This window comes from Micromys minutus (genome assembly GCF_963924665.1).
Source record: "Micromys minutus genome assembly, chromosome: 12".
Lineage (NCBI taxonomy): Eukaryota > Metazoa > Chordata > Mammalia > Rodentia > Muridae > Micromys > Micromys minutus.
The window spans coordinates 4,138,143-4,153,265 of record NC_137981.1 but is presented as its reverse complement, the minus strand read 5'-3'; the positions used below and the strand labels follow the sequence as shown (position 1 = coordinate 4,153,265).

General features: G+C 44.5%; 1 protein-coding gene across 3 annotated transcripts in view; it reads right to left on the bottom strand.

The window, feature by feature from the left end:
• Positions 1-15,123, bottom strand: part of PTPRG (protein tyrosine phosphatase receptor type G) — a 659,839-nt gene that overhangs the window by 110,036 nt on the left and 534,680 nt on the right. For all 3 annotated transcript variants that reach the window (XM_080926850.1, XM_080926851.1, XM_080926852.1), the window contains one exon: positions 10,886-11,043. In XM_080926850.1, coding sequence (XP_080782976.1) covers positions 10,886-11,043 — 158 coding nt within the window. The remainder of the gene's footprint in view (positions 1-10,885; positions 11,044-15,123) is intronic.

The following is a 15,123-nucleotide window of genomic DNA, read 5'->3' as shown; positions in this document are numbered from 1 at the left end:
CCTGCAAATATCGGCTCTATTTGCTAGAGTTCCTGAAAGATGAAATCTATGTGGGTCATCGAGAACATAATAGATGTTTAATGAAGATCAGCTATTGTCGTGATCAGTATGAAAAAACATCTTCCACCAAAAAAAAAAAAAAAAAAAAAAAAAAACCTTCAGCATCCTATAACGATATCCTGACCATCAAGAGGGTGTCTTTGTAGCCCTCAGCACTGCATCATTTAGAAAGGTCATTGTTCTGTGTGCAGGGACAGAGCATTGACTGGCTGTCACAATTGCTCTCATCAGACCACAGAGATAACCGTGTCACCAAAAGAACTTGATAAGCAGAGGGCTAGAAGTTGCCACATGTTTCAGGGAGCCAGGCCATCAATACTAGTATGTATTTTTTTTTTTTAACTATCATGGGCTGGAGAGATGCTCTGTCATTCAAAGCACGAGTTGCTCTTCCACAGGACCCCGGCTCAATTGCAGCACTCATGGGTCAGATAAAAACTGTCAGTTCCAGAGGATACGTACCCTGCAGGCACTGTGTGCATGGGTCGCACTGACAAGTGGAGGCAAAACATCCATATACATTTTATAAATAATAAATACATACATGAATAAAACTATTAATGCTCTCTAGATTCTAGTAGATTCTAGTAGATTCTGAGTGGAGGGCCATCTACAAGCCTGGGTCCTGCACAATGACCAGAAGCTTCCTTCTGTCACTGAAGTTCACTGCACTCCTAGAGAGATTGCAGCCAACTAACCACTCACTAGACTCTCTTCCATGGAGGTGTGAGCAACTACACTGCAAACAACCAAAGAGGCTGAAAACCCCCAGCCCAGTGACGCACAGGTTTGACAGGATGACCAAAATCAGACATGCACAGGTGAGCTAGTGCACTCGTGTGTGCGCACGTGTGCACACACACACACACACACACACACACACAAACTCACATACAGAGACATAAACACACACACATAGACACATACACACACAAACATACAAAGACACAAACACACACACACAAACACACACACACACACAAAGGAAGGGGGAAGGAACATGTAGGTTTCTGATTTTCTCAGAGGAAATGACCTCCTAAAATTTTATAAATGGAATTAACAAAGCCCCCCCCTGGAGAGGGTCCAGGTAAAGACTAAGTCTAACGATGAAAAGACTGGAGAATCAATCCTGTGAGGAAAGGCCATAGGAAGTAGAACTGGTCAACCTGAAGACAGGGTGGGTGCTGAACTATTGGGTTAAAAGCCCTTGCATGTAGAAGATGCTGAGAAGCAACAATCCACGTCCAAAGTAGGTCAAATAACAGGAATGGAGCTTAAATTAAATTCATATAAGAGTTGAATAAAGAAATGGTCTCGTCATGTTCAGGATGGTTTTGGATTCTTAACAAAACAAAGCAAAGCAAAACAAAACACAAACAACAACAACAACAACAACACCCATGAACTGGGCTCTCACAACAAGTTGGACAGACAGGTAGAAGAGACAGTAGTTTGTTGGGAAGAGCATTAAGCTTTGAGCAGCCAAAAGAAAAGAACCTAGGAGGCTTTCAGCCACCCAGCACCATGCCTTGTTAATTCTCTAGAGTATGTGTTTCCCTCTTGGCTAGCACTTAGTTCTAAAAAAGTTTACTTCTGAAGCTTGGGGGGGGGGGCATTAGTCACACAACTGTAAAAGGGGCAGGTTGTGAATTAAACAGAAAAGTGCCTCCGTTTAAATGGCTCCTACAGCTTAATGACATGCTATGACTTAAAAGCTCAAGATGCTTCCCTGTCATTAACTCAGCTCTCTCGGCAGACATTGAAGGAAGGCTGTGATGGCTTTGAGTGAACCAGTGACCTGGATGATATTATATTGTCAACTGGATCATAGCTTCGCTTGACAGCCACACAAAAGGGTTCACACATGAGGACAGGCATGGCAGACACTTCACATGCCTGTAGTAAGTTGGCAGCGTTTGCTAGATGCTGTCTCTCCTCTGAAAGGAATGGGAATTGCTGGTGGCCGATCAGTTTGGTAATGACCACAATTGGTGACCGAATGAAAAACCTCTCTGATTTTTGGATTGGGGAAAGGTCTGAATGTTCCACTTTGCCAGGAGAGAAAGAAATCACCTGGGCTAGAACCCTACTGACCCATCCTTCACATATATTTCAAACTGTCCAAGGAAAGCCAAAAGGCCAGAGGGTGTGGACTGTCTGTAGCCAGGGCCAGAGGACATGGTTCTGACCAGTGCACGTGTTTGGTGTTTGACTTGTTGGAACCTTCCACATGTTAGAAGTGAAACAGTGATCCTTTTAAATGTAGACTGTGGTTCTGGAGAGATGACTCAGCAGTCATGGCACTGGCTACCCTTGCAGAAGACCCAGGTTCGGATCCCAGCACACACATGCAAGCTCACAACCATCTACAATCGAGTTTCATGGGAGCCAACACCTTCCTCTGGCCTCCAGGGGCACCAGGCATACATGTGGTAAAGCTATACATTTGCAGGCAAAAGCATACACATGTAAGTAACAAATGAATCTTAGATAAAACGGTTGTACACTTGATCATGCTACACCTGTCTCCATACCATCTCAACCAAACTCTTGATGGGGGTGAGGTTGTGCCAGGGATTAAATCAGTGGCCCAGTTTCCATCTTTAAAAGCTTCCACTCTTAATACTTGAGTCCAAACTTTTGCTTTCAGAGCCTGTTTGACAAAGGCGTGGTCACGGACATCTCACAGCTTGCCCTATGTTGTGTGTATCATGTGTAGGCAGAAATGTATGTGCACATATGTCAGCATGCAGGTAAAGGTAGAGGCCAATGGTTGACGTCAGGAGCCTTCTTTGACCACTCTCTACTTCATTTTTAAAGAAAGCATCTCTAAAACCTGGGGGTTACCAATTCTGCTGCACTGGCAGGCAAACAGTGCTTAGCAATTCTGACTCTGCCTCTCGAGTGCTAGAATTACAAGTGTGTACTACTGTATCTGGCTTCTTGAAAAGGTTACAGAAATTCTGGTACATATACACAACGGAGTACTACTCAGCTATTTAAAAAAAAGTTCATGAAATTCCTAGGCAAATGGATGGAACTTGAAGCTATCATCCTGAGTGAGGTAACCCAGTCACAAGAGAAAATTCATGGTATGTACTTACTTATAAGTGGATACTAGACCCCCCCCCCCAAAGAGCTTAGAATACCCAAGAAACCATCCACAGAACTTTTAAAGCTCAAAAAGAAGGAAGACCATAATGTGGATGCCTCCGTCCTTCTTAGAAGGGAGAACAAAACAGGGGAGGAAATACAAGGCCAAATAAAGGAGCAGGGATTGAAGAAAAGATCTACAGAGACTGCCTCACCTGGAGAACCACCCCATATGCAGCCACCAAGCACTATTGCTGATGCCAAGAAGTGTTTACTGGCAGGAACCAGACATGGATGTCTCTTCAGAGGCTTTCCCAGAATCATACAGATACAGATGAGGATGTTTGCAGCTGAACATCAGACTGATCATGGGGACCCCAATGAAAAAGCTAGAGAGAGGACTGAAGTAGTTGAAAGATTTGCACCCTCATGGAAAGAACAACATTACCATCAGCCAAGGTACTACTGAGGTGGAGAGGATGATTGGGAGAGGGAGAATCTTCATGGAAGCAAGTTGAGGGGGAGGAAGGAGGGGAGTGGTATAACATTTGAAATGTAAATAAGAGAATGCCCAAAAAAAATTTAAAAAAAAAAAAAAGGTTACTGGGGGATCCAAATTCAGGTCGTCATGCAGCCAAGCATTTCACTGAATGGCCTGCCTTCCGTCTTCCCCAAGCATTCTGTGCTCTGGGTCCTTGCAATACAACAGGGATAACAATGTTATTCACAGCATGTAGTTTTCTTCCTTAATGGGTTTTCTCTATATAAAGTGTTTGAAATAGTTTCTGACAAAAGAAAATATTCAATATTATTACTACAATGATTTTTATTCTCTAAGGGCTGTAGCTAGTGATGACTGTAGTCTGTGATTATAGCAATGGAACATGACTCATCTATATTCTTCAATTAGTAGAACCTAACTTTATATACAATAGTTCATTAAATACCTAAAAAGATTTATTTTAAACTCAATTTTAGCCTAAAAGCATTAATTATTAATAATACTGTTATAATATTGTGGTAGTTTGAATAAGAATGACCCCCATAGGCTCATATTTGAGTTTTGGTTCTCAGTTGGTAGACTGTTTGAGAAGGATCAGGAGGTGCGGCCTTGTTAGAAGAGTTGCATCGTCTGAGGTTTCAAAAGCCAGGGACAGGTCCAATGTCTCTATCCCTCTGCCTCAGGCTTATGCTTAAGATGTAAGGCTTGAGCGAATGCTTCAGCACCATGCCTGTCTGCCTGCTGACATGTTTCCCACCATGGTGACCACGGACTAAGCCTCTAAAACTGCAGGCCCACAATTCAACGCTTCCTTTCTGCCTTGGTCATGGAATCTCTTCACTGCAATAGAACAGTAACTAAGACAAACACTGACACCAGCAGCTAAGACTTTCTATGCCCTTATGATATGCAAAGGACAACACAAAATGTGCTTGGTTACTTAGTGATCGGCGAGACAGTCTGTAAGTTACTGAGACCAATGAGGAAAATGGTTCTTGAGACATTACAACTGGCCCAAGGTCACAAAAGGTGGAGTAAGGATTAGGAAGCCATGACTGAGTGACTCAGCTTCTGTCAACCACATCATGTCATAATCAAAGGCCCATAGCATGACTCAGCAGATGAGAAGCCAGCATGACTCAGCAGACGAGAAGCCAGTGGTGGATAAGAACCCAAAGAGGTACCGGTAAGCTCCCGGCAACTCCTGTTTCCTAAGTCCAGGGACAATTCAGGCAGGGAACCCAATGTCTTCTATCTGTCCTCTTTTGTGTTCTGAAAGGAAACCACAGAGGGCCAGCTAGGTGGTACGACCAAGATGGTGGCCAGGAAGGAAAATGCTCCGCACATCCCAAAGCCCTTACTTCTATTCACCGGAGCCACGTCTAGGAGGAGGTAATAAACACATCTGGGTTTATCTTAACTTTAATGTAACTAATGAAGTCTTTATTATTTAGTAAAAATAAATGAGAGTTTTTATTTCTATAGTACCAAATTGACTTTTTAAACTTTTGAAGTGAGTGTGTAAAATACTTCTTTCTTTTATCCCTGCTTAGGGAGCTGTAATTGCATTTTAACTGGTACTGTTACAAGAACAATTTTAACCTTGAATCGCAAATGTGTTGGCTGGAAGTGTATATAAATCATTTCAGTTTCGTTTTTATTATAAAAAGTATTTCAGAGAATAATTAGTTTTTAATCTGTCAGTTCAAATCAAAGGAGAGTTGAAATCTATTCATTCCATGTGTGTGCAGTCGGGGCTCTTGGTCCACATGATGTGGGGAGGAGAGCACCGAGGCTGAAGGGGAGAGATTAGCAAAAATAGAAAGTTACAGAAATAATCAGGCACTGCTCTGTGCAGTATTCGAAGGGGTGGGTACATAGCAGAGATTCAGAACCACCACAGTCCTGTTGGCACAGGGTGGGCCGTGCTCTGTCATAGAGCAGACAGTGGCAATGGGACAGTAAATGCTCGATAGCCCTGAGGAGCTCAGGTTGTACGTTTGAACCACAACTGCAAAAACTGAAACCGAGACTCACTGGCGAAATGCAAGGCCACGTCCTTCCTGCGGCTCGGATGCTTCTACAGCAAGGCAATTACAGAAAGGCCTTCCGCATAAAGAAACCGCCTCCAGATAATTAACCAGGAAAGCAGTCCTGTTGGCTTAATGATGGCATCTTCACCCCTCAATTTAGAACTTCTCTTTCTGCACATGGGCACCACAGGGTGTTAGAAAGGATGCTCTGGGATAACTGACATACGAGTTCCCATGATCCCTTGCACCACAGCAGCTAGGAGCTGTGCATGTTCTTCCTTTAGCACACACACTGGAACAGTATCTCAGATTACTGGCTTAAAGTCTATGCTAAAATTGAGTTTTTGCTCGTTTATATGTCCAATGTGTCCACCATAGAACTGAAACAAAATACATAGCTTGCTTTGTTTCTATGGGACAGGGCTGTCACTTGGATATGGCGTTCAATTGATAAGGAGACCAGGAAGACTACTAATGGTCCCCAAGCTGCTTCCTCTCTTGTCACGCACAGGTCTGCACATTTCATCCCCATTGCCTTCTATCTTCACTGTTTACGATGTGGAGACAGAGGCACAAAGTAGAGAAACCTCTCTGAGAAATGGAGCCAGGAGTGGAGCTCTCAGTTTGAAGGCAGCCTACCGCCAGAGCATGGCTTTTAACTCCAAAGACGTGCTTACTTACTCTGATGGACAGACCAGCAGTCAAAGAAGGGCAATGCACATGAACCTCTCCTTCCAACTTACCTCACTGATATGCTGCATAGTGGAGAGCGTACCCCTCAAATAATACCCATGTTAAAGGGCTGGAGGGATGGCTCGGTGGTTAAGAACACTCATCACCCTTACAGAGGTCCTGAGATCGATTCTAAGCACACCTGTGTCTCATTCTAGTCTGTAACTCCAGTTCCAGGAGATTCAATGCCATCTTGGCTTTCTTGGGTACTAGATATCCTGCCCCTGTAGTACAGGGACATATGTGTAGGCAAAATGCCCCCACATATAAAAATTAAATATTAAAACAAAATCCTGCTGGAGAAAAACCATAGTAAAATTTAACCCACAGGAGGAGCCACTACAATGGGGACAATGGGCAAGAGGCGTCATTTGTAAAACTCTCCTGCAGGATGAACGGAATCCACATTAGATACTGTCTTCTGGAAACAGCACAAGAGAGAAAGTGTTCAACATATGATATACACATATATGGGAGGTTAAAGAAAGACTGTAGACAGCTGACCCCAAGCACCCATTCCTTAATGCTCCCAGTTCCAGGCCGCAATTCCATATGGATGACAAGATGACAGCATTTTATTTCCCATCTTCCCTCCTCTTATCCCCTGACCGTGTACGTGTGTGTACACACACTCACTCACTCCGAAGTCTGAGGCGACGTCAGACATCAATCATTCTCCATGTCTTTGACATCATAATCACTGCCACAGTCTCCCTCAATCAAACCCCAAGCTCCCCAGCTTGCCCTGGGGACGACCTGTTCCAGCCTTCCATAGTTGGTAATTACAAGCAGGCCACTGCATCCACTCAGCATTTTTATGGGTTTCCAGGGATGCAAACTTTGGTCCTCACAGTTGTGCATCAAGAGTTTTTACTGTTGAATCACATTTCTCCCCAGCCCATCACTTGGCCTGGTATTTACAGTGGATGGTGTTTACTGGAGTCTTATAACCCATACTGACTACTGGTCAGCCGAGATGTCTAGGTTCCACCAGAAAACACCACATTTGAATCTACATTATCCTACAAGAGAGAGGTCAAGGTCATTGGTTAAGAGCTGGCTAGAATGCCAGTGTAGCGCCACGGAAGAGTAAAAGAGGCAATTTAAGAACCTGCTTGTGTGCCCTGCAAACCTTTAAAGAAATCCATATCCTCAGCTCCTATGCCTGGGCTGATTAACACATCTTACAAAGAATGCACTTGCTCAGAGAGGGAGGTTTCTGGGAAAGAGTGGAACAGGACCTGAAATACTTGGCTGTTTTCTTTCTGATCGAGGCAGTTGTGGGATTCCTAACTACTTGGCTTTTCCAAACTGGCCCCTGCCTCCCTGAAATCTCTGCTACCTTCAGAAAGAACATTGGCAGTGATTGAATACCAAGTTTCCAAGCACTAATACATGGGTGGCCACTTTCCTCTTGGGAGCTGTGGTGTATGTGTGGGGATGGGGTGGATTATGCTGCAGCTGTGGCCTCTGCAAGATGGCCAGCAAGGAGTCAGTGCAGCCACAGGGACATGGGAATGAGACAACAGTGTAGGGTGCAGGGTCTGATAAAAGCGCAGCACTCCACAGGCAATCTGTAATACATTAGAAAGCTAGTGTGGTTTCTCTTTGTTTCTTTGTAACACAGACCCTTCCAAAGGCAAAGCAAACACCTGCCTTCTCCTCAGTCCTTGCTCTGAGCTCTGACAAGCACAAAGGACAAAGCACTTTCTAAAAGCTCCAGTTTCCAAATGTCAAAATGTTTCGAATCCACAAACACTTCTGCAGACATCCACTCCCCAAAAGTGCATTTCATTTGAGCCTATTAGATAGCTGTGGCTGCCAAAACAATCCAGTATTTTGATGGCCTTCAAATCCCTGAGCTAGCCAACTTCCACCCCCGCCCCTACCCTCCCCCAAAAAAGGAAGAAAGAAAGAAAAAAGAAAAAGTGGGCAAATTTCAACTTCAATAGCTCAAGCATTTATATATTTGAAGTCAGAAGCATTTATCTTAAGTAACAAAAAAATCCTTTTGAAAATCAACGACACTTTTTCCTCAACCCTACAGAAATAAATATTTGGACTAATTTCTTTAAAAACAAAACAATGTTGGCTTCACCATTAGGAAAAAAACTCGACTCTATTCCATTTTCTCCTCACAGCTGGCAGACACTGTTCAGGACCCAAATTGCTAGTCCTTCCTTTTCTGTCATAGTGTGACTTAAAAAGAAAAACACCCCCCCCATGCTGTGGCTGCTCACTGCAGAAACCCCCCCCTTCCCGTTGGCCTGGCACCAGGCCCCCTGCTTTGCCCTGAGTATAAAGGGCTGTCCTGCCCTGTATCCTACAGCTCCTGCTCCATGTAACACGAGAAAGACACTGGATGTGTAGAGACACTACTCAGTTCCTCCTCTGACTTATTTAAGGATGGCCATGTGACTCAAAGCCAGACTTTGGTTGGCTGAGTTCTCAGAAGCATCTTCAGGAACCCTTTCTTGATAGAAGAGCTGACTTCGGCCAGCTCTTGCTAGCTCTTGACCTCAAGGGTCAACTAGGGCTAGTGCAATCATAGTGGACCATGGAACCAGACCAAAGAAGCAGGGAGCCGAGCTCTGCCAAAGTACAGGATCAGTCCCAAAGCCATGTAAGAAGCTTTCTGACTGGTGAGTCCTCTGGATGCAAGACAAACAGAACTCGAAGCTTCACTGTCTAGTTAGAAGTAAGTATAGTGCAAGAAGGCCCACGCAGCCCCAGCTTGGAATCCCTGACTATTGCCTATCCAGATTACATGGTCTGCTTGGATGAACGAAAGCAGTCATCTGTTTGCTATAGCCAAGCAGAGCGTCATCTGAACCTTCTTCTCCTCCCTATTCTCCACCCTCTGCCTTGCTTTAGAAAACTCTCTGAGCCATCCCCCAAGGCTTTTACCCATGTCCTTAGTTAAGTACCAATGGTATTATTACACCATTCTAGAACTCTCCCTCCCCTGTGCTGCCCACAGCTGTAGGTTTGGCTGGGCTGGGAAGGGGCCATATGAACGGAAGAGCCTTTCAGGAGCCCTTCACTCAGATAGTGCTGGTTAGTGGCTCCATCCTTGTATCCTTCTGTCTTATCCATTGTTCTTGGCTCTACAGTACATAAGGCCTCTTACTATTCTTTTCCTACTACAAGCTGAGGTCTTTTTCTAAGGGTTACACTGTTTATTCTGGAAGGCAGAGGACACTGTGTGAGTCGCTTCTCTCCTCTCATCACGGGGACCCTGGGGACTGAACTCATGTCATTAGGTGTAGCTGCAAGCGGCTTTCCCACTGAACTTTTGACAGTTAGAAGTGCCCCTTTATTCTGTCACTCCTCGGGAGGCGGTTTAAGGGCCATCGGGTGATGAGTGGCTTACTTTCCTCAGCCAGTGTACCAATCCCAGTCCAGTTTTACCAGTTTCTCCCTGTGATTAACTGCTTGGCCTGAATCCTACCTTTCAAGGAGACAATCTCAGACCCAAAGCAAAAGAAAGCAGGGCAGCAGTGGGTTAGACACTCGATTTGTGATCATATGATGAAGACTGTGGGTGCCGGTACAGCAGCCAATGCCTCCATCCATACTGGGATGCCTGGGTGTGCCACTGAGAGATGGGCACCCAGCTCTCAATGCTACCATAAGATAAGGGTATAAATAGCACTGAGCTTCTCAGACCATGACTGGAGAAACGCATGGAAGAACCGATGTGCTTCGGATACAAGCTACCACTGTGGACAAGATATTCTCTCCTCAGGACCAAGTCCCAAGCGATACCTCACTTCATGTTTGCAATTCTCAGTTTGTTAATCTTCATCTGAAGGATAGTTTCCAAGTCTAAAGCTTGTTGTTTACACTTCTACAGAATGTGTTCTTTGACAGGTCCACATTGTATAATATGGGTTCTGAATATTGTAACCCTGCACACTCCTTAATATCCCTTACATCCCTATTTTTCTCTCTCCTCCCTAAAGATTTCATTCCCACATTCATTTCTTTTTACTTATTTATTTTAAAGCACTGAGTTTAACCCAGACTATCTGTGTGAGCATGGGTTTGGAACTGTCCATTGAGCCTAGTGGGCTCCTGGTGGGACTGAATACATCTCCAGAATCCATCAGCAGCCAACAAATCAGTAGGGATGGGTGGGGCCCTGTAAATCTCTCCTGGATTCATGACTGATTGCTGATTGGCCCAGTCTGTGCAGGCACACTGTCTGAAGCCATGGCTGCTAAGGGATCCTGATTGAACTGGCTGTGTTATGATCAGAAGACAGAGCTGAGAAATCTTATTTTATATTCTGCTATTCTTGGGTTTAAAACTGTTGGATACAGTAAAGAAATCAATAAAAAACCGAGAGTTAAACACAAGTCCATACTAGTCATACTAGTCATACTAGTCATATCTAGCAACAGTAAGTATTCAACACAAACCTAGTCAAGATGGAAACCACAAATGGGAGCAGACCCCTTACCTGGTGATAGGAGATGGGAACGGGCCTCCGGAAAACAATCCACTCCACAATTTCACTACATGGAGGAGTAGTCAGGGAGCCAGTGTACCTGTAGTAGCTCCCCAGGGATGCGGGAAGAAGGTCTCGGAGGACGAAAGGATCCAGGAAGGTCTCCTTCTCTGTTTGGGGAGAGAGGTGAGAGAATCATAGAGTCAATATCATACCTCAGACACACAGCTCAAACCCCAGCCCCTAGCCCAGGCCTTTCCTCAGACACACAGCTCAAACCCCAGCCCCTAGCCCAGGCCTTTCCTCAGATGCACTGGCATCTGTTGGCAGGAGGGCCTCAGAAAACAAGGCAGCAAGTCCTAGATGTGTGGTAGAGAGGCAAAGTTCCCCAACCAGCGAGGTGTAGCAGGCCTTCCCACTTCCAAGGAGTCAGAGCTCCCCAGCAGGGAAGACCGACTCGCCCTGCAGGAAACCCCATCACAATCTTGCTTTTCTTGCCTGCCAGGTCATCTCTGTCTAGTGACTATGAAGTGATAACCAGTAGAGAAAGCTTGGAACAAAATGAGGCAGTTCTGGTAGCAAACAAACAAACAAACAAAAAGACCCATCAGCCACCAGTGAGCTAATGTGATGCTCATTCCCCAAATGGGCCACATTCTTCATGATGATTTCAGGAGAGGGTCAATGCTTAGCTTCCATAGTCACACTGACTGAAGTAAGAGACACCTAGGACAGTTACTGAAACCCACCGTTAGATGTGTCACTGAGAGTGTATCCAGAGAGGAGTGACTAGGGCAGGGAAGACCTTACGTACCCTAAGTGTGGATGGCTGGAGGTCAAGAATGAATAAAAAGGGGAGAAAGGTGAAAGGAGAAAGACTGAGGAGTGTTGGCATCTCTCCCATCCCTGTTTCCTAGTCAGCTAAGACACATGCAAGCAATCTTAGGGCTACCACGGCCTCTCCCAGCTCTCACTGGAACGCCTTCCCTAACATAATGGACTGTGCCTTCAGACTGTGAGGCAGAGCAAACCCTTCCTCCCTTGACAGTCAGATATCTGGTCAAAAGAATGAGAAAAGTAGTATTATTCAAGGCCTAGCCAGTTCTAAGTGAAACCTAGACAGGGTATGCCTCTGACCCATTAAACATTAGCCAAAGACAGAGGCTTGGAAGGAAGAAAGGAAGGAAGGAAGAGAGCAAGACATAAACACATACAACACACACACACACACACACACACACACACAGAGAGAGAGAGAGAGAGAGAGAGAGAGAGAGAGAGAGAGAGAGAGAGAGAGAGAGAGAGAGAGAGGAGGGGGAAGGGGATGACAGACAGACAGACAGAGTACAGAGAGAAAAAGTGGTGAGAGGTCCCACACTCAAATAAAGAGCAACAATAAACTGAGACATTGAGCCTGACGATAGCTCTGTGTAGGGCTTGCTGCAAGTTGGTGCTAACTGTGGGCACACAGCTTTGAAGAAGCTGTCCTGGGAAGTGAAGCCAGGCATCTGAACACCAGGAGCCACCCAGCTCCGACCAAAGCACCTAAAACGAATTAGATGAAACTAGAAGTCAGGGACATTTTAGGCCATGCAAAGCTGCTGAGGAACACAGGAAGGATGTAACGGAGGAATTGCTGGGATCATACTGGCCTGCAGCCATGTCTGTGAGATACTGTTCTGACTGATGGCAGCTGTGGGAGGCCAGGTAGGTCTGACTATAGATGAATGCCAGGACATGAGAGGAAGGGAGTAGCCCAGCCCAGTAGCAGAGTCCCTCCAAGATTTCTGCCCTGACTTCCTGAAATGATGAATTATGATCTACAATGTAGGCCAAATGAGCTCTTTCCTTTCCTAAGCTGCTTTTGGTTAGCACAGAAGAGCAAACTAGAGAATTGCTGAGAAGCTGGCTCTGAACGTGGGGCATTGTCCCCTTTGGGCTCATGTGCTGATCAAATGTCCTCTAAGGTTTCTCATTTGTAGATGGGCTGTCTTCAGACACACCAGAAGAGGGCATCAGATCTCATTACAGATGGTTGTGAGCCACCATGTGGTTGCTGGGAATTGAACTCAGGACCTCTGGAAGAGCAGTCAGTGCTCTTAACTGATAAGCCATCTTTCCAGCCCCGAGAATTTTTTTTTTTTAAAACAAGGAACCATTCTGTTCTGTCAGACCGTCTCTGTTAAGAACTGCAGCTGACTGCTTCAATGGGGGCTTCCTCAGTCAGCTTTGCTGGGCATTTTAATGTACCCGATTTGGCTATGTTTCATCTGTGCATCTGTCTATCTACCCATCTATTATATTGAAATACCTATTATCTATCATCTATCTATCTTTTTTCTTTCTTCTTAACTATCCATCCATCAGCTAGCTATCATCTATCAATCATTCACTTATAATTATATATAATTGCCTATCATCTATCAATCTACTCATCATCTACTGTCCATCTACCTACCATCTATCATTTATCTATTATCTATCTACCTATCATCTAACTACATATTATCTACCTATCTATTTATCTATTTATCTATCTATCTATCTATCTATCTATCATTAATCAGTTTATTAACTAATCAACCATGTCACTATCGCCTACCTTCTACCACATGCTATTTACTCTTTTCCTTTAGTTTTAATAAACATACCCATTCAACACTGAAAATACAGCACACACATGTCATTCCCTAGACTGAATGGAATAGTCTTATTATCCACCCTACCAGGCTTTGAAGATTATAAGCCTTTCTTTATAAATCAGAGAAGGTTCTAGTTTCTTTCTGCAGCTTTAGAGAAGATCTGAATTTAAGATGGAGATAGCCCCTCCTCATTGCACCCACAGATATCTGATGACTACTGAAGTCTTGCTAATTAATGGTTTACCCCATTTCCTCAGTACCTTCCACCACAGCTCCCAAGACATTGCTGTTGACCTTCAAGGCTTTGAGCAAACACTCAGACACACCTATATGCCTGGAGCCACATTGTTCCCACTGTTGGACCATCTTACACTACGCACACAGACTATCCAGGGCAGGGACAGTATAGTTTCCATACGTCAGAAGTCTAGGTATCTGGCAAAAATCGCAAGAATCCCAGTAGAAAGCAAATGTACTAAAACCACCAAAACTACAGTATCTTGTAGAAGAGATTTTTAAACAGACATTCTGGACTATATTCTGTGTTACACAATGTCCTATTCACATGCCAAACAATTTCATGGAATTCAATACTTGTTGAAGGCCCTGTTTTAAAAGCTTTGCAAAGTTATTTGATACTTAAAACAACTCTATCAAGTTTGCCCCATTATGGCCTCAATTCCTAAAGTCTAGGAGTTAAGAAACAAGTCATCCTAATTTCCTAGCAGTACACAGTATGCATTTTGTACACACATACACACACACACACACACACACACACACACACACACACACAGATTCTATGGGTGCCTGTGAATGTTTACACATAGAGCTCTAATGTCAGCCCTGCATTAGGCAATATTCATCTTGTTTTATGAAATGGCCTCTTACTGGAACTCACCAGTTAGGCAGATTGACTAGCCAGTGAACCCCAACATGGAGGCCCACTTTTGTCACCCTAGCACGTGGATTGTAAGCATAATCTATCACAACCAGCTATTTTTTTTTTAAAGCATGGGTTCTGGGGATCATTTCAGCCCCTCAAGTATGGACAGCAAGCACTTACTTTTCTCTCGCCACAGCCCAGAAGTGCACTTTAACACGCTTGGCCCATTTAAAACTCAAGGCATAGAGAAGCTAAGTATGGACTCTTATGGTCACAAGAAGCAGACTACAGTGTTCTCTTACTGAGGCGCTACAACAGAAGCCCATGCTCCTAGAAGTTTTAGATTAATTTTTTAAAGGAAAAAAAAATAAATGCAAAAGCCTCCAAATCATAGGTTTCACATCCAAAAGCACACAAAAAGTGGTCCCAGTTGAATGAAAGTGGAAACTAAAGGCCTTGCCTCTCCACCCCCTGGCAAGTCTGGGCTTTCATTTTACCTAGTTACCAGGGAGCCAAATCTCAGGGACACCTATCAAAGTGTGCTTGGCTGGGACGGGCTTGGCTGGGAGAAAACCTGTTTTGGCCTTTGCTTGCAGCCTGTGTTTCCCTGGCCACACAGCAGCCACCACAAAGCCGGAACACCCTGAGGGTGTGTACAGGACTTGGCAGCACAGGCAACAAAACTGCCACCTTCCTGTCTCCCTTGAGCAGCAGGTGAAGTT